Source organism: Hordeum vulgare, chromosome 6H (assembly GCF_904849725.1).
Source record: "Hordeum vulgare subsp. vulgare chromosome 6H, MorexV3_pseudomolecules_assembly, whole genome shotgun sequence".
Lineage (NCBI taxonomy): Eukaryota > Viridiplantae > Streptophyta > Magnoliopsida > Poales > Poaceae > Hordeum > Hordeum vulgare.
In genome coordinates this window covers 54,827,960-54,848,090 of record NC_058523.1, presented here as the reverse complement: position 1 = coordinate 54,848,090, position 20,131 = coordinate 54,827,960, and the positions used below count along the sequence as shown (strand labels likewise).

General features: G+C 47.1%; 1 protein-coding gene and 1 pseudogene across 1 annotated transcript; one reads left to right on the top strand and one right to left on the bottom strand.

The window, feature by feature from the left end:
* The first annotated feature begins 4,860 nt into the window (after positions 1-4,860).
* On the top strand, positions 4,861-5,442 carry LOC123401584 (annotated as a pseudogene).
* A 3,971-nt stretch (positions 5,443-9,413) lies between these two features.
* On the bottom strand, positions 9,414-11,035 carry LOC123405067. The gene has a single exon (XM_045098919.1). It carries the CDS (start codon positions 11,033-11,035, stop codon positions 9,965-9,967), a length of 1,071 nt encoding a protein of 356 aa, XP_044954854.1. The 3' UTR covers positions 9,414-9,964.
* Positions 11,036-20,131: the final 9,096 nt, after the last annotated feature.

Sequence of the window (20,131 nt, the reverse complement as noted above, 5' to 3'; positions counted from 1 at the left end):
TTCATTCTGTGTTTTCTTCATCGGCAACCGGGTCCTCCAGATCGTGCAGGATCGACTTGGATCCCTCTCCTAGGAGGCATTGGGGAGAGGAGACCACCCGTGGAGGCTGCAGAAAATAGCACGGGGATAGCTAATCGAAGCGTTGAATCCTGTGCTGGTCTGCATCTGCTACGCGTCGTGGTTGAGCATCTCCTTTGTAGTTGAGCAGCAAGTTGAGCCTTTGCAGCTGCAGCTGTTGTCGGAACTTGTTGATGAAGTCGTCCGCCCTCTCGTCCACGCACGCGGCCTCCAGCGGCCCCACATCCGGCCGCCTCGCCTTCGTCAGCACCGCGCGAGCCGCGGGAGCCCTCGGCGCGTGCTGCACCAGCCGAGCCGGCGCCGGCACCGGGGCGCGCTCCAGCCTCCTCACCTCGGCCGTGACCGCCTTCTTGGTCGCCACCTTCGCCCTGGCCGCCTTCTCCGCCTTGTTGCCCGTCTTGCTCGCGGGCTTCCTCGCGGCCGGCTCAGACCGGCTCCTGTTGTACTGCTGCTTGGTGCCGACGGTGTCGCTGGCGGCAGGGTGGTTGTAGTTGTACTCGGGAGGGAAGTCGTCGGAGCGGAAGCGGTAAAGGCCGAGGGAGTGCAGGCGCTCCATCACGGATGACATGCGCGCCATAAACGAAACCTTATCTTAACAGAAGGATCTCGGGTGGAATACTCCAAAACACGAGGTTCTTTTTGTAAGAACGAAACGTTTTCCTGGTTAGTCACTTAAAGAGGAACGACGGGTTAATTACTTGGAAAGACAGGGACCTTTTTGCAAAATATCCACGACGTAGGGCAGAAGCAGTAACTGTTTTACTATTAGGAAAAGATACGTACAATATATGCTAGTATGACAAAGATTATTAGTTATAATGTACTGAATAAATATGGTGTAGACCACTTTGTTTTAGACCCAAAAAATATGACATTAATACATGAATAAGATTTCATATGTTCATGTTGCAAGTACATACATATTTCATTAAATAATTGACTTAGGCGTCCTTACTATGTATATAATTTTTTTTGTTATAGTATATAGGTGTAGTGTAATTTTCTCGTGTATGATAATATTTATATATCTCAATGTAGTAAAATGGTTACTATTGTAGAACAAGCTAGAAGTGGCTTGCGCAACTGGCTCAACAATGGCGCATGGAGGGAGCCCCGCCACTGCTAACAAGCTACCAGTGGTAGGCGGTTAATGTTGGCTCGCGACCTATTACATACACCACTTGTATGTAATGTACTAGTGACACACAGATCCGTTCATCCATCATAGTCTGTTGTCCTACTAGTGATGTGTCGCTGGTAACCTTTCACGCCCAAAAAATATGCTATTGTGACAGCATTTTTGCTGGCACGACACCGTTTTTGCACATTCTATACTATCGATGGTTGCATGTGCATTGCATTACGTTGAAACAAGTGTATAAATATTGAAATAGCAATACATGCATCACACTACATTAATAGTCCATGTTAATGAATTCGTCCTATTAACCAATTAACTTGCCGATTAATACTTACTCATAGGGTCACTGAGCATCCGATAAACTAATAAATCGACTAATTGATTGACTAAATGTCCAATTAACTTGCTGATTACCTATTAATCTCCTACTCACTAGCTAACCGAGCAGCTGTCAGCTAACGATTTTCTTAACAATGTTGATAGTATTCATCATTACATCTTAGACTACCAACGCGATGACCAACCAACATGCCGCCTGCTCCGGAACCGAAGATCTTCCGTACCAAATAGCCCAACTAACCACTTCATGATAGAAAAACACCAAAATGATATTTTTGTGGAGGGCATGGCACTGAACTCGCCGGAAACTATAGTCGAAGGCATCATGGTGGTGGGGAAGGCATGTATTCAAGCACGGGAACGGTGAAGGAGCATGACATGTCATCGGGAACTCGATCTCGAGCAGATTGAGGCGGAGGCTAGCTCAAGAGGGTGGTTTCGACAGCGGAGTTGCGGTCCCCGGCCAGCCCCTACTGCTATGAAGAAACATGGTGACAAAGGTTAGAGAGGTGGAGAAGGAGATGGAGAGACGGGGTGAGGAGAGGGGAGGCCAAGGTGCGACTGAGCCAACAACCCCTCTAGCGATGCGTGCGACTCGAGGAGGGTGCGGGACAGGATCGAAGCAAACTCGGGAGTGCCTCTCTTGGGTCTCGTGGGCCCTGAGGGAGGGGTGGAGGTCGTGGTTGGTTGTCTCTCAGTCATCGGATCTAAGCCTAACGGATTAGATCGACGTGCGTGAGGCGACGACCGACTTTGGTTGGTCAGGTGGGTGAATTGATGAGTGGGAGCGCTAGGTGTTAATTAGGGAGGTTGCATCCTTCCTATCAAGGGTTTGCCTCAAAGGGAAGGAGATGACCTTCCTTATATAGTAGGGAGCCTAGATTGGGCCTTTTGGGCTGAGTTTTAGAAAGTCTTAGGTGGACTGTGGATCCTGAGGAAGAGAGGGAATAGGGACAACCCACTAGTAGGTTTTATTTTTGAAAACTATTTATTATTTAGACTGGTTAATTTCGTCAGATATTCAAACGTTCGGGTAGCAAACGAGCTTTGAATTGAACGAAATTCGATGTGCGGCCTCGATATAATATAACAAGACTACCAACAAACTTTCGACCCGTTTTGAGAAGATTGATTTCCCATTTATGAAATATTGAATGCAGACTCGTAAGCCATATGCAAGTGTCCGGATGGTCTTGGTGGAATGGACAAAAGGGAAAGGGGTACTTACTTGCCATCCGAAAAAGTGGCAAAAATAAAATATGGCTATAAGTTTAATAAAAACATTGGAATAACCCAATACAAAGGCAACGTGTTGTTGATGTAATGCTAATGACGTCACGAGGATGCCGGTGTAATTACGATTGACAAATATAATATTTAGGATTACTCTGGACTGTTACAGGTTAAGCAACATGGCCAACTCCATAGGCTGGTCCTATTGAGGGGATGGCCTAATGACCCATTAGGCCATCCTTTGGTGCCCCTAGCGCTGGCGCGGTTAGGTTTTGTGATGGGCCCCATCCTTTGGTGTGACGCCCCTAGAGGAGGGAGCCCCTCCAAGGCAACAATCCCTCCCTTACCCCTATATATAGTGGAGGGATAGCCCTTCTATTGACACAATTATCTGTGTAAGGCTACCCCTTCTCTCTCGTTTTAAGACGTGTCTCGTCTCATTGCCTAGAATCTGGACAGTTTTTAGGCTGAGAGTGAGAAGGCCTGGATGGACATTTGACAGCTTGTGAGCAAAGAGGAATGAAATGACAGGAAACACTCAAGTAAATTGCTTGCAGAAAAAACATGGGAAGAAGCAGAAGACACAGGAAATCAACGTTTCGAACTCTTTCTACCCATGGTTCAATTGTCTACCCATGGTTCAATTGTTTTACCGACCTCAGAGTCTCAAACACTCGCTTTTATGCGTTAACGGGTGATGCTAGTAACCCCATGATACCTTTTTCTTCAAATGTGGCAACTGAGGGAGGCGGTCGACGCGAAGCGACGAAATCCACAAGGTGATTTGTAACGTTTCCCAAACATAAATAAAATACAAGAAAAAGGAAAAACAAAAAACGAGACATATAAGCGTGCCTGGGCCGGCACAACTCGGGGCAGCCAGACTTCACGGGAGCGGAGCTAGCAAAGCTCGTCCCCGTGGGCCAGCAGCATCGCATCTCCCAGTCGGCGAGCAAGCACCGAGAGCCGCCCGGCGAAGAGCTGCATCACAGCACTGAGATCCGCAACCGTCGCACGGGTGTTGGGACGAAGCGCTCGGTGGACCATGGCGGAGCTTCAGTGTAGCTCTGACGACACTCCATTGAGGCATCGCCTGCTACGATGTAGCTCTGCCGCCCGCCCTGGCGGCAGCTCATAATTCTCCGCAGGGCCGGTCCTTGGATTTCAGGGGCCCGGGGCAAAACTATAATTCGGGGCCCTTCGGGGTCTTAACTATAAATGATAAAATATTAATCAGCATAATTCGATATAAATTTGTGTCTACAAAAACAATCAACTGTATCCAAAACCAGTGTGCATATATCAAATAATGTATGTTCACTTAACTGACAAGCATTTTTGGATGGAGTGAGTACATAATACCTTAAAAAAATTAACCATTTTGTATCATGAAAACGCTCAAGTGCATAAAAAAACACCATATTCACATGTTCAGAAATAACTAACCGTTTTTTATGACGGTCCTCTCCATTGCTCATTTTTTTAGTAACTAGTACAAATGAACCTACTTGAATTATTACAAAAGAATTTGTCATTACAAAATGTTCCAAATCATACTATTTTTACCAGATTTAAATTGAATTTTCCTGATACAACTGATGAATTCAATGTCATAATGTCAATTGAAAATAATCTCAATTGAATGTGGGTTCTTCAATCCTAGAAAGATTAGTGTTATAGTACATTTCAACTATAAAAGCTAGACTGGAATAAAATAACGATTGTAGATATACTCCACTAAAAATTACAGGAGATCACAAAGAAAATTGTAGTATGAGGCCATGAAATGCTTAGAAATTCCCACTACCCACACAATTCCTTTATTGGAAGCACCCCTACAACGAAATTTGAAATGGCATTTGTACAAATCTTCAACATGGGTTGAAATCCTCCAATTTCTGATAGTTTGTTACTCCTTTTTAAGAAAGCGAAAATATCTCAGTTCCCACACACGGACGAGGATAACACATGCGCGACCTTCATTCTTTTCTCGTCTTCCCAGTCCCCACACACGGACGAACTGTCACAACCCACACTCCCACATGCCACAACACTCCAAGCAGGCGGCCATGGAACTGCTCCTTCTCCCTTCCCGTGCCACTATGTCCCGCCGGCTCCTTTCCACCGCTCCAGTCCGCCGCGCCAGCGCGGCCACCTTCCGGCCGGCGACCAGCCCCGGCAACGTCGTGGCCACCACCGATGCCACGACGACGACGTCAGTAGCGAAGACCGGCCAAGAATGGGGAGCAGGCGGTCGCCAGGGCCAGACGTCGTTCGGGCTTGGCCTGGACCTGTCCGAGGAGATGAGGCGCGAGATGATGTGGCGGATGCTGGCCTTCCCCGCGGCAGTCGTGGCAGCGGAGGCCGCGCTCCTGTGGGTGCTCGACAGCGGCGTCGACGCGCCCGCGTGGGCCCGCAAGGCGGGGTCGGCCATGCTGTTCACGGCAGGGCTGCTCGGGTCCCAGTAGGGGTTCTTCTCCTCAAGGTGGGACGCGGCAGAGACGGGGTCCATGGTGAGGTGGGAGCTCATCGTCCGGCACTGGAACGCGCTATCCATGGCTAGGGGTTCGTCCACGGAAGAACAAGATGACGAGGACGACGAGGAGTGGGAGTGGGTGTACGAGAATGATGACGAAGAAACTGAAGATTAATTATGTAGATGGAAAGAAGGGGCAGGGGAGGCGGAGGAGGCCGGGGGAGGTGCTGGGGGTGGCTGGCGCGGGGCGGCCCTGGCAGCGCAGTTCAGCCCGTTCGAGCTCCGGGAGTGAGGATGGGGCAGGAGGCGGCCGACGGCGCACGGGGCGTGTCAGGAGGTGGGTGGGGAGGGACGGAGCGCTGCGTGGTGCGCGTGGATAGGAGACACCGGCCGCGGGTGCGTGTGGATAAGAAGACCTTGACTACGGGAGGGGTGCTTGTATAAAAACGGAATATTTTTTCATTAAACAAAGGATCGCGGGTTGATTTCAATAAACCACAGGGGCTTTTTTGTGAAAAAAGCCACGACGTACGGCAGAAGCGCTCCGCACTTTATTATTAGGAGAGATGGTTATATGAAAAATTTCCTCAGTTTTAATCCAAAGGATATTTAGTAGTTTCTTCTTCCCTTCAGGCCCCTTCTCCACTAATATATTCCTGGCTTTATTATCAAAATTACCTCAATTGCTTGGATCATAAATGTTCATAGTAATAATTGGTTCCTCATCAACCCCGCAAAAAAATAATTGGTTCTTCATCAACACTAGCAGATTCTAGTGTAGATGAATTTAATATCTATAGTATAGTACCTTTTCCCTAATCTAATCTGGCTATAATTTTATTGCGTGCCTAATGATTTGAGTGCCAGACAAGACGACTATTTGACAATTCCCTGTTCAGTCGACCAAGATTCGAGAATTCAGGATTAGAAAAGAAATAGGAAGAACACTAGAACAGTCGTCGTCATGCGTCAGAAAGAGTCATCGAACTATTTTTATTTATTTTTGATAGCGAGTCATTGAACTTGAAGACGAGCATGCAAAACCAAAAATAAGGAAGGGATCAAGGGAACGATCGCAATCAGGGTCCTATCAAAGGACGTGGGCTTTATTTTTCGTTCTAAATCTGGGCCCTATCACTACGTTTCTATGTCTGTCTCTGCCTGTGGCCTGCTTATACATGGGCTTTATTTTTCGTTCTAAATCTGGGCCCTATCACTACGTTTGCATACCTGAGACGAGGCCCCTAGCTTTTGGGGTCGGTTCCGACTCGGCCTTGGGGTCGGTCGCGGTGGGATGCCCATAAATCAGAGGGAACTCTCCACACGCTGCTTTCCTTCTCTCATCGACCATCGTGACTCGGCTTCCTTGCAAGTTGCAACTCACGATCCAACTCGTCTCTCGTTTCCCTGCTGCGTCCATGGCGGAAGGTGGCCAAGCCCATCCCGCCGCCGGCGATGGCCGACGCTGGCTAGCGGCGGCGCCTCCTGACCTCCGCGCCAAAGTGGTCCAGAAGATGTACGTATGCTCTGCTTCTCATCCATGTCATCTCCCTCCCGATTGAGCTAGCTGCTCACGATTGATTTCTTCACTGATGCATATATCTAACAGTTTTCCTCCTTGTCTGTGTTGTTACTTGGTTCAGACTGGATAATTTGTGCCAAGTCCATGTCCAAGGGAATCAGCTGGAGCAACTCCAGGCCGTCGCTTCCACATACGAGGCCAAGGTGTTCAGCGAAACCGACAACGTGCAGGATTACCTCAGAACAATAAGCATTAAGATGATGATGATTCACAATCACAACAAATGGCAACCGGTTGCGCAGCCCGCTGCTTCTGAGTCCTCCCATCAGCCACACATGGGAGGCCAAATGCGGCCTCTCCATGCAGTTCCGGTTCCGGCCGCCGCAGTGCCGCCCCAAGCATCGCCATCGACGACTCGTCCCCTTGTAAGGCCGCCTCAAGCGCAAAACATGCAGATCAGTCATAAACCATCACAACAACACCCAATGGCACCCGTTGCCGTTGCCCAGCTCCGCCCTTGTCATCCAACTGCGGCAGCTCAGATTCAGACTCAGCCCCTGTCCAGGCACAACAACTCCGGCGGCATGCGTACACACCAGCCGGTTAGTTTCAACCATCAGGCACACATGCCTCTCAATGCAGCAACTCGGATTCAGACTGCAGTACCGCGGACAGCGTCAACAAATCGGCTTCCTCTTACAAATACAGATCAAGTGCAAAACATGGGGATCAACCCAATGGCCGGAGCTCAGGTTCAGATTCAATCCATGGCCAGGCATAACTCGAGTGGCATGCGTACACAGCCGCCGCAGACGATGTCGCCAAGGATCAACCAACGGCATAGTTACCAAGCTCACGGAGGACGGCAGTCCAATGTCGCCGCTTCGCAGATTGTTGGGTTACATCCAGTCGAAGTGGATTGGAGGGAAGACATGTTTCAGAGGATCACATCCCTCAAGCGCGCCCACTTCTCGGAGCTCGTGGAATTTCAGCGAGCACTACGAGCACGCACCCCTCACCTCGAGCAAGCAGACAAATATCAGACGGTGGTGAATGCCATGGCAAAGATTGACGATGCGCTGAGCTTCCTACAACTCCAGAAAGGCAACATACCTGAGGCCATGAAGGTTCAGTTTGACAAGCACGTGGCATTCATATATGGCATTGTGCGTTGGTGCAGCCAGATTAAATTACGTAACGCAGGGAAGAACGCCGGGCATCAGTTGCCGTCACCTCAAGTTGTACATATCACAGGTGCAACAGATTGCCAGCAGAAACTTCAAGGGCAGCCTGCAGCTGAGACGTCATCTTCGCAGTCTTCAGAAAACGTTCCGGCAGCTACAAGTCCACCGGTACAGCATCAAGAGAACAGCCACCAATTGGCAGGTGAAGAAACAGTGGACGACGATGCACGCCGTGAAGCTGAAGCACCGGTGGTGACCAATCTGACCGGCGGTAGTGGAACATGTAGCCAGGAAAAACAGCAAGAGCATCATCCAGAACATGAAGCAATTCAACAGCTGATGCAGAACGCTAATCCTGCTGAGACTCGGCCGGCTCAGCGCCAAACCAAACGGTCTTTGTCGCCGGCAGAGCTTCGCAGCCTAGCCCGTGAGATGGGAGTGAACTTGAAGCGGGCCTTCCGCCACATGAGGACACCTTCTGGCAGCATTGACGACGGCGACTGCATGTGGTTTGATGAACCCAGTAGCGTGGAAAGCTGCAACAAGAGGCGAAAAACGCCCGACGGTGCCCTGCAGGACGAGATCGCAGCTGCACACAGCATGCTGGTGGAGACCGCGATCAGGATCACCGATGACGATGACACAAGAGGAGCGGACGGGGCGGTGGTGATCGAGCTCTGCTACATTCCAGTGTCGCTCACACCAGACCTCAGGGCGGTTGTCGACCCTTCTGAGATGTCGACAAAGCTGCTCGTCCCAGCGAGTTACCCACGAAGCTCCCCGGTGCTTCTCGAAGACGACGACGAACAGAGGAAGGGGATTGCAGCTGGCGTGCTGGACGTGGAGTTCCGACGTGCCATCGGCCAGCTCCCGGAGCCCAGGTCAATCGAGGGGATAGCCAAGGCGTGGGACGCCTGCGTGAGGAGAGCCGTGGTGCAGTTTGCACATGGCCTCGGCGGAGGGACGTTCAGCACGAGGCACGGCCGGTGGGAGAGCTGCATCGGAGCTGCCTGAAAGTGGAAGCAGCATGTGATGTACTCCCTCCAATCCTAATTAATTGGCGCACACTTGGTACAACTTTGTAGTAAGTTATACTAAATGTGAGTCAATTAATTTGGATCGGAGAGAGTACAAACTTTCCATGTCAAGTCAAGTAAAAAAACACAGAAGTCTTAGAGTTAGTAGCGACAGTCAACAAACTACTTGCATTGGGCATGTGTCTTGAAGGATAGGTGAGAATTTTAGAGCTTTAAACTATGTCAAAGCATGGTTGCCCTGACTCTAATGTATCTAGAGAAGCTTATTTCAAATCATGAGTTTTTGAACACATGCAACTAGTTATTTGAATGTCAGCATTATTGTTGGGTGGGATAGTACTCCCTTGAGAAATTAATCAAGCTCAACCCTTCAATTATCCTCACAACATACACAGGAGATGCATTAGTGGTAACAACTACTTTGGTTTTTATTTGCAACCATAGAAGCTATGGCTCCTGATATCTTATCTGAAGTCAACATAATGAGATAAATGTATAGGTGTGCAGATGAAGAAAGGTGACTTTTCTGTCTCATTATGTCAATGAAAAGAGACAAACCGGCTCCTACCATGAAAGAATGTTTCCAAGGATGGGCATAATTTCAATCTTGTAATCCTTCTCCGTTAGCTTGACCAAAAAAGCTGTTTATCCACTGTGTATAAGCCTTTCTCGAGCGACGAGCTTCTGAAGTGATCCAGGAGCAAATACTTCCCAATTGAACATCTGAGCATGTCCCAAGAGCCCGGTGAGAGTGAGAATATCTTCTCCTTCTGCCACTGGCTGGAGCTCCCACCATTTTTCCTCCAAATGGTAGGATTGATGTAAGTCATGTCATAGGTACCGACAAGCATTCTACGACCGCCTTCTCCTGTCTCCAGCATAGTTATACAAACAGATAACGAATTCCTGGCTTCAGCTGGGAGTTCAGCAATGGAGAACTCCATCCTCAGTGTGTCAAGCACCAGCATTTTCATATCGTACTGAATATTTGGCATCCAGTAAAAGTAGTCGCCAGTACATTGTCGCCCGTACGTAGAAGAGTGCTCTTCCCCTCCAAGTCGATGATGCTACGAAGCCAACTAACAAATTGGCCCAACTCTGGGATGAAATGGCTCGCCATTGCCCAGTGCTGGAAGAGAAGACCAAGGCTACGATCTTAGCTTCGCACTGGACCATCCAGATGAGTCTGAATGACGTCTCTTGAGCAGTTGCTACCTCGTTGCCGTCGCCTCCCGGGGCGAGGAAAGTGTGGCTGAAATGCGGCCGTGCTCGCAGGAGTGGGTACTCGACGGTAGCTGCTAGGTCACCAGGGATTGGGGGAAGCAGGAGATACCGCCGGTGCAACGGGTCGCACACCGCCAACTCTGTGAAGACAACCCGGATGTCTTCCCGGGGGGTTGCTTCAAGGAGGACGCGGACGACCCAGCGGTGAGCGGGGACGGGGGCGGGGACGAAGGAGAAGGAGAGGTCGCCTGCGAGGGCGACGGCCCTGGCCGCCGGCGCGGAGGGGTAAGGCGGGGCCGCAGGGTGGAACGCATTGTCACTGTACCGGAGGAAGCCGAGGAGGGGCGGGGCGTGGAGCCTGCGGGCGCGGTAGTGCCGGAGGAAGGAGCGGTCGGTGATGAGGCGGCGGAATGTGACGCAGGCGGCGGAGGTGAGGACGAGGTCGGCCGGGTCCGGAATGCGGCGGAAGATGTCCAGCAGGAGCTCCTCCGAGATCGGCGGCGAGGAGACTTCCCGGGCGCCATGCGGCCGCGACAGCGGACGAGGGCTGGTGCTCGATGACGGCCGGCACCGCGCCGCCGGCCATCCCGCCGCCGATTCGGAATCTACGCACGGCACGGGAGTGAGGAGGATTTGGGGAGAAGCCGCTGTTGCTGCAATTCCGACAACTCCAGGCAGATATACCATCCACCGACCACCACACAAGATTACATCCTGCCCGTTGCTTACGCATCGAGCAGCTAGAGTTTGTTGGGTGACATTTTGAAGCAACTCCCACGCGTCGAACGTACGTTTTGCCATCCTGTCTGTTTTTTTCGTCTACTACTAGGAAAAAGTCTCGTGGATTGCAACGGAAAAAAAAAGCTCTCTCATACCTCTAGCTTAGTTAATTGATTTTCTTTTAAAATGACATAATATTGAATAATCTTTGTTCTTAAATGTAAGTCTTTTAAGACGTTTCACTAAAAGACTACATACGGCTGTATATACACATACTTTAGAATATAGATTCATTCATTTTGTTCCGTATGTAGTCATCTAATGAAATCTCTAAAAAGACTTATATTTAGGAACGGAGGGAGTATAAATGATTTGAATAAACATTAGTCAAAACCCTTGATTTTGTGAATATGTTTTTTATCATATAAAAAATATGCCCATGTATTGCAACGAGAGAGGAAAAAAATCTTGTAACATAACAATTCTAGCACCAAATATGCCTGTGCGTAGCAAGGGAAAACATAAATATTTCTTTACCTTTAAAAACTAAAAAATTCAAATGTTTAAACATTTTATTAAAGTTCAAACATTATTTAAAATTACATTTTGGAACACGAGTTTTTTGAAAAAAATAAATTCTCTAGGCGCTGGCCCAAAAGAGACGCATATATGGGCTGCACAATTTACTTTGGGGATCTAAAACATGGTTGCATGCCTATGCCTATGAGCGATCATATACATACAATTATATGGAGATCTGAATTATCGGTGCTAGAGCCCGTCTATTCGATTACATGAACGAACATCAGTAATGGCCCTTAGCTACACTAAATCGTCATTTGTCTTCTATAGCTTCCGTCCTCAGAAATCCCGCAAGCTCCTCTGCAACAGCAATCGCGCGTTGCTCTGGTAGGACCTTCGTCCTCATGGCCGTGTGCTATATAAGAAGAGAAGATGAATATGAATATCAATCATGATAACAAAGAATGACGGGTAAAAATAGAGGTGTGAATGTTTATTGCTTACGTCGAATCTGTGCTCCTTGAACTCAGAGGTAAACGTGTGAATGGTCTCGCAAACATAGTATCCGCATAGATGCGTTTCCCGTGGCTGCTGGTCACACTTTACGAGAATGGAATATATATAATCAAAATAATAATCTAGCATCATAAATGTATTGAAAATTAATAGAAGTATATCATACTACTACTTACCTGAGCCGCTCTAAAGGTCAGCTTCTCAGGAAAGTTACCGGGAGTCATGCACTTGAACCGATTCCAAACCCTGCCCGACAAGGATAATGATTTGCTAAGTTTTTCATTAATTGATATATCAGAAAATCATCGAAAGAGACCGATAGAGCGCAAGAATGATTAAAAATACCCTTGGAGCATGTCCTGCAGGCTTTGGAACTGTTCCAAGGGTCTCGATAATGGGTCGAAGGCATCAACTCTTCCCTTATCAATTTGAATGTCCAACAGAATCCAATGGAAGCTGCACATGTATATATATGTGTGTGTGTGTGTGTGTGAGTAACTTATCAATTACACTTATAAGTGAATGGACACAACAGAGTAAAAACCCTCACGTGAAGTTGTATGGAAACAGTATGTGGTCACAGAAATTTTGATCTATTTTATCTGGATCAATAAACCCAATATTTATGATGCTCTTACTTTTACACTCCAGAATCTTCATTCTGCATAATAGAGTACAAGTTATATATAGACAATGAATTGAAATAACTAAACAAGTTATATGTAGACAACGAATTGAAAAACTTACAGACAATAGCAACTCATAAGCGATTTGTCGAGGGCGTCGCCATTGTACATCTGGAAGAGTTCATCAAAGTCGATATGGATTTCTTCGGAGCGGCCGTAGTACTCCTGTGGGACACTCAGCACGATCATCGTTCTCCCATTCTTTGATTCACTTAAGTACCATTTATGCAAGTAACGCATATTTGTTGGGAGATCATCTTTGCTGACCAAAGGCTCTCCCATGACAAACTGTGGCTTAGGGGCTACCACAGCCTTGGGTATCCTGTCGTCTTGGGAAGCTAGCAAATTTTCAACCAAGATACCACATTCATCCGCCAACTCCTTTGCTTTTTCAAAAGCTTGCCCCTGCACCGGAGGGGGAACATTCTCGGTTAACACCTTGAGGGGTGGGATCGACTGTTTGGCCTGTTGTCCAAGCTGAGGAACGTCTGATTTTTTTCTTGCTTGTAGTTGAACTTGATTTGCTCCCACTTGCACTTGCATGTGACCTGCTCTTTTTCACTTCCTTCTGCAATGTGCGTGTATAGTCATCAGGCTTATAGTGTAAGTCATACTGTGATGGAGTGGTTATGAAGTCTTTTGCCCATGCTATGTTCTTCTCGGTGTATTTCGGGCAGGGCTCGGGTTCCTTCCTTTTCATCTGTGCCTCATGTTGTTCCTTTGCTATCCTGACGTTTTCCTCGGGGGTACGATCATAAGGTCTGATAGGAAGATTAGCATGAGGTACCTTTGGGAGGGGCGACAGTTTGCGCTTTGGGGAGCTCCGTCCCTTAGAAATCATCGATGAAGCGTTCTTGCTGGCACGCTTCCGCTTAGTATCATGTGCGGGCGGCGGCGGAGACGGAGGACCCAAGTCCGGCGGTGGTGATCGAGATGGACTCGTGTTGTGCTGGCCGACGTCATGTGGAGGGCTTGGAGGTAATGGAGGTGTAGGTGACCTGCGACGACTCGGAGGCGATGTTGTCCTTGGGGCCGAGCCTGGAAGCTTGATGTAGTTCTTGTCCCATAGGATGACTCCACCCAGTACTTCTCCGAGTGTCCTCTCATCTTCGGGTCCAGCTCTGTCGAGCTCCATATCATTAAACCCCTTCATGATTTCATCCACCCCGACTTTAGCAAAGCCAGCTGGAATCTCATGGCCATGCCAGCGTGCATCAGGGCCAGAAGGTAAAGCTTGTCCGACGGCCACCTTCATGGATATGTTCTTGAATTTCTGATGGAGTTCACATGATGTTGACTCCTTGATTCCATCCACGGGGTAGCCGGGACCACCCTCTATCATTCTTCGTTCATCGTTGGGCGGGGCCTCAGATTCAGCCACGCTGCTTCTCCGCTTAGATGGGGCGCCGGTAATATCAACTACAGGATCTTCCTGGCGCGGTACTCCTCTAAGCTCATCAATCTGCTTCTGTTGCTCGTTAATCCTGGCAAGCAACTGGTTGAACTTGTCATTCTCCTCATCCTGCTGCCGCTTCTTTGCTCTCTCTCGGCTTTTATAAGTGTCTTGGTCTCTGGCAAACCCAAGCCACCACGGGTAAGAAGGACCGAAGCCTCGCGTTCGTCCTCCATGTTCGTCATTGCCGAGGACCAGTGTGAGCAAATCTTTCTCTCTATCTGCAGTGAACTTTCTTCTTCCCTCCTTAATTTCTTTCACTATCCTTTTCCAATTCTCCCTGGGTATCCTAAGATTGTCATTGCAGATGAGGTCCCCTGTTGTTTCGTCGTACGACCCATCATGCGCAAGGAACCAATTTCTTGCTCTCAATTCCCACTCATCACGGAGTGGTTCAGGTACGACGCCTTTATCTATCAGATCTTGCTCTTTCTTATCCCACTTTGGGATGGCAGTCTCATAGCCCCCTGGCCCCAGCTTGTGGTGATATATCTTCTTGTCGGCATTTATCTTGTTCTTTTCTGATAATGCATGGGCATCTTCTGACTCCTTGTACTCTTGAAATGCCTTCCAGTGATTCGCCTGCTTGGCTAGATACCCCTTGAATACTGGCACTTTATGTGTCTTCAGATAGTTTTTCCATAGCTTCTTCTTCCAGCTACGGAACAGTTCGGCCATCTTCTTCAGAGTCCACTGCTTGACTTTGGCCCTCAGTTTGTCTGCGACGTCTTCATTCTCACATTCTGGCAGGTTGAAATGTGACATGAGATCATTCCAAAGATTATCTTTGCACCTTTCGGCGACATAGTGTTGGGGAACGTCGCATGGGAAACAAAAATTTTCCTACGCGCATGAAGACCTATCATGGTGATGTCCATCTACGAGAGGGGATGAGTGATCTACGTACCCTTGTATACCGTACAGCAGAAGCGTTAGAGAACGCGGTTGATGTAGTGGAACGTCCTCACGTCCCTCGATCCACCCCATGAACAATCCCGCGATCAGTCCCACGATCTAGTACCGAACGGACGGCACCTCCGCGTTCAGCACACGTACAGCTCGACGATGATCCCGGCCTTCTTGATCCAGCAAGAGAGACGGAGAGGTAGAAGAGTTCTCCGGCAGCATGACGGCGCTCCGGAGGTTGGTGATGACCTTGTCTCAGCAGGGCTCCGCCCGAGCTCCGCAGAAACGCGATCTAGAGGAAAAACCGTGGAGGTATGTGGTCGGGCTGCCGTGGAAAAGTCGTCTCAAATCAGCCCTAAAACCTCCGTATATATAGGTGGGAGGGAGGGGGCCTTGCCTTGGGGCTCAAGGAGCCCCAAGGGGGTCGGCCGAGTCCAAGGGGGAGGACTCTCCCCCCCCCCAAACCGAGTTGGACTAGGTTTGGTGGGAGGGAGTCCCCCTTCCTTCCCACCTCCTCCTTTTTTTTCTCTTTCTCTCTTGATTTTCTTCTCCTTGGCGCATAGGGCACTTGTGGGCTGTCCCACCAGCCCACTAAGGGCTGGTGGGTCTCCCCCAAGGCCTATGGGCTTCCCCGGGGTGGGTTGCCCCCCCGGTGAACTCCCGGAACCCATTCGTCATTCCCGGTACATTCCCGGTAACTCCGAAAACCTTCCGGTAATCAAATGAGGTCATCCTATATATCAATCTTCGTTTCCGGACCATTCCGGAAACCCTCGTGACGTCCGAGATCTCATCCGGGACTCCGAACAACATTCGGTAACCAACCATATAACTCAAATACGCATAAAACAACGTCGAACCTTAAGTGTGCAGACCCTGCGGGTTCGAGAACTATGTAGACATGACCCGAGAGACTCCTCGGTCAATATCCAATAGCGGGACCTGGATGCCCATATTGGATCCTACATATTCTACGAAGATCTTATCGTTTGAACCTCAGTGCCAAGGATTCGTATAATCCCGTATGTCATTCCCTTTGTCCTTCGGTATGTTACTTGCCCGAGATTCGATCGTCAGTATCCGCATACCTATTTCAATCTCGTTTACCGGCAAGTCTCTTTACTCGTTCCGTAATACAAGATCCCGCAACTTACACTAAGTTACATTGCTTGCAAGGCTTGTGTGTGATGTTGTATTACCGAGTGGGCCCCGAGATACCTCTCCGTCACACGGAGTGACAAATCCCAGTCTTGATCCATACTAACTCAACTAACACCTTCGGAGATACCTGTAGAGCATCTTTATAGTCACCCAGTTACGTTGCGACGTTTGATACACACAAAGCATTCCTCCGGTGTCAGTGAGTTATATGATCTCATGGTCATAGGAATAAATACTTGACACGCAGAAAACAGTAGCAACAAAATGACACGATCAACATGCTACGTCTATTAGTTTGGGTCTAGTCCATCACGTGATTCTCCCAATGACGTGATCCAGTTATCAAGAAACAACACCTTGTTCATAATCAGAAGACACTGACTATCATTGACCAACTGGCTAGGCAACTAGAGGCATGCTAGGGACGGTGTTTTGTCTATGTATCCACACATGTAAATGAGTCTTCATTCAATACAATTATAGCATGGATAATAAACTATTATCTTGATACAGGAATTATAATAATAACCATATTTATTATTGCCTCTAGGGCATAATTCCAACACATAGTCACTATCGGCTGCCCCTTTGTGCTTGCTCCACTCCCGAACGCTGATCGGGACGTGATCCCTAACGAGAACTCCGCATTGCTTCTTGAATGTGTCAGCAGCATTCTTAGGAAGCTTGGGTTCGCCCGTAGGAAATATCACCTCAAATGTGTAATGCGTCTGTGCATCCAACTTTCTAGTCGGGCCTCGTTTCGTAGTTTTGCTCGATGTGGAGGCCTAAGAGGGAGAAACATTCGTCAAATGAATGTATATGTATACAATATAGAGCTATCTCCAATATTTTTCACATATTACAAGTGATTGTCGAACTTCATATGTATACCTCGCCGGACTTCTCCTCTGCACCGGCTTCTCCATCAGTGGAGCTATCACCTTCTCCGTCTTTGGACCTATCTCCTGCCTCATCGGCTTCATCTTCGTGTCGCTCGACCTCCATTCCAACGTCCTGGTTTAGATATAACGACGGAGATTCAGCTGGTTCAACGTCGGGGCCGTCTTTGATTATATCTTCCAAAAGTTCTTCCTCTTCGAGGTTCCTGATATGTGGATCCATAGTTCTGCAAAAAACGGATTCTCTTAACCTTTGTACCAAAAACCAAAGTAGGAGTACTTTTCCAATTTGAGACTCCTAGATTTCTGCATAGTATTCAAAGTAGGAGTAATTTTCCAATTTGAGCATTCAATAAGCAAAACCAAATCGTAAAATAAAGTAGTATTCAAATTAGCATGCATTCAATTATAAGCTAATACATCATCACTTTTGTCCGTACATCGTCGAATATTATTATTAATACTCCTAGAATACTTTCATACATATAGCATCACTAATTCATCTAGAACCGTAGCGCCCGACGGGTATCGTCGCGGGCGGTGAACACCCAAAGAGAAGGAACCATCACAGGATCATAGCTCCAGTCAAATCCCCGAAGAACCTGTCAGGTATGCTCGAACCTGCCCTCCAACGCAACCATGTAGCGACGGACGTGCTCGTCCTCCTCGCTGACACGGTGACGTACCACCTCCGCGGTGTTCGGAAGCCTCGGCACCCTCACTGGCCCACGCGACCGCCACCAAACAAGGACCGGGTCAACGACGGGCTGGCTCCTCACCAACCTACGCCCCCCCGGAAGGTAGCACCTCCCAATACCAGCCGGGCGGAGCCCAGTTCCGGACAGGGCCCCTCTGATCAAGCAGGTGTCCTCCGCCGAGTCGAAGACGAGGATGCGGGATAGGCATCGTAAAATGAACTAAAAAAATAAACTAGTTCTATTAATTTTCTTGCTAAAAATAAACTATTAACACTTAAGCATATACAATAGGGAAAATTAAACTATTAACACTTATTTTCATTTTTCTTCTCCTCCTCTTCTTTCTTCTCTTCTCCTCCTCTTCTTTTCTTCTGTTCTCCTCCTCTTCTTTTCTTCTTTTCTTATACACTATACACTATATTACTATAGCAAAATTCCTCCTCTCCTTATACACTATACACTATATACACTATACACTTAAGCATATACACTATACAATATACACTTTATCTTCTTTTCTTCTCCTCCTCGTCTTATTTTCATTTTTCCTAATCTTATTTTCTTATTTTTGTTCATATTTCTTCTTCTTGTAACCCTAACCTAATTCTAAATATTACTAACCCTAATAATCTAGCACAAACCTAATAACAATAGGAATTAAATGACAAAAAAATCTTTTCTTTTTCTTCTTTTCTTCTCCTTTTTCTTCTTTTCTTCTCCTTTTTCTTCCTTTCTTCTCCTTTTTCTTCTTCTCTTCTCCTTTTTCTTCTTTTCTTCTATACTGGCCGGAGTGTTGGGGAGGAGGGGGCGGGGGGCTTACTGGCCGGAGTGTTGGCGAGGAGGACGGCGCGACGGCGAGGAGCACAGCGAGACGGCTAGGAGGACGGCGCGACGGCGAGGAGGACGGCGTGACAGCGAGGAGGACGGTGCGGCGGCGAGGAGGACGGCCGACGTCGAGCAGGACGGCGGGCAGCCTGACGGCGTCGGTTAGTTCGTCGATGTGCCGCGCCGGGCAGGAGAACGAGAGGAAGAAGAAGAGAAATGGACGAATTGGGTTGGAAATTTTCGAAGTCCCGCTTATATAGGTGGATCTATAGTCCCGGTGTGTGGCTCGGGCCGGGACTAAAGACCCCCTTTAGTCCCGGGTGGAGCCACGACCCGGGACTAAATGCCTTTTTTCGGGCAGACCAAGAGGCGGGAAGCAGGGGGTCTTTAGTCCCGGGGCGTGGCTCCAACCGGGACTAAAGGGGGTCTTTAGTCCCGGGTCGTGGCTCCAACCGGGACTAAAGCCCCTCCTCGGCTGCACGATAAGTTTAGTCCCACCTCGCCCAGCGAGGGGGACTAACACTTGTTTATAAGCCCCGTCGCAGCTTGTCCATCGAGCTCCTCTCTAAAGCAGGCTTACGGGCCTAAACTTACTGAAAATTGAAACTATATTCGAAATTATGGATAAAATTCAATCTGAATTCAAAGTGAATTCAGGTCGAATTTTGTCCATGATTTCTCATATAGTTTCAATTTTTTTCTATTTTCAAAATTAATTATTTTGACTATCCAAACTATTAACTTATTTTGTTAATGAAAAGTGTTTCAAATTGAATAAATAATGCAAACTATTTTTTATTTTCATAATTAATAATTTTGACTATCCAAACTATTATCTATTTTGTTATTTTCAATTAAAAACTATGTTTATTAAAAATTCTTTTTGCATATTTGAGAATTTGACAAAACTATGATAATGAAAAGTGTTTCAAATTGAATAAATAATGCAAAACTATTTTTTATTTTCATAATTAATAATTTTGACTATCCAAACTATTATCTATTTTGTTATTTTCAATTAAAAACTATGTTTATTAAAAATTCTTTTTGCATATTTGAGAATTTGACAAAACTATGATAATGAAAAGTGTTTCAAATTGAATAAATAATGCAAAGCTATTTTTTATTTTCATAACTAATAATTTTGACTATCCAAACTATTATCTATTTTGTTATTTTCAATTAAAAACTATGTTTATTAAAAATTATTTTTGTATATTTGAGAATTTGACAAAACTATGATAATGAAAAGTGTTTCAAATTGAATAAATAATGCAAAACTATTTTTTATTTTCATAATTAATAATTTTGACTATCCAAACTATTATCTATTTTGTTATTTTCAATTAAAAACTATGTTTCTTAAAAATTCTTTTTGCATATTTGAGAATTTGACAAAACTATGATAATGAAAAGTGTTTCAAATTGAATAAATAATGCAAAACTATTTTTTATTTTCATAATTAATAATTTTGACTATCCAAACTATTATATATTTTGTTATTTTGACT

Bases quoted from the DNA above. Each gene is read 5' to 3' on its own strand.
- LOC123405067 (XM_045098919.1), bottom strand. From the start codon at position 11,035: ATGGCAAAACGTACGTTCGACGCGTGGGAGTTGCTTCAAAATGTCACC.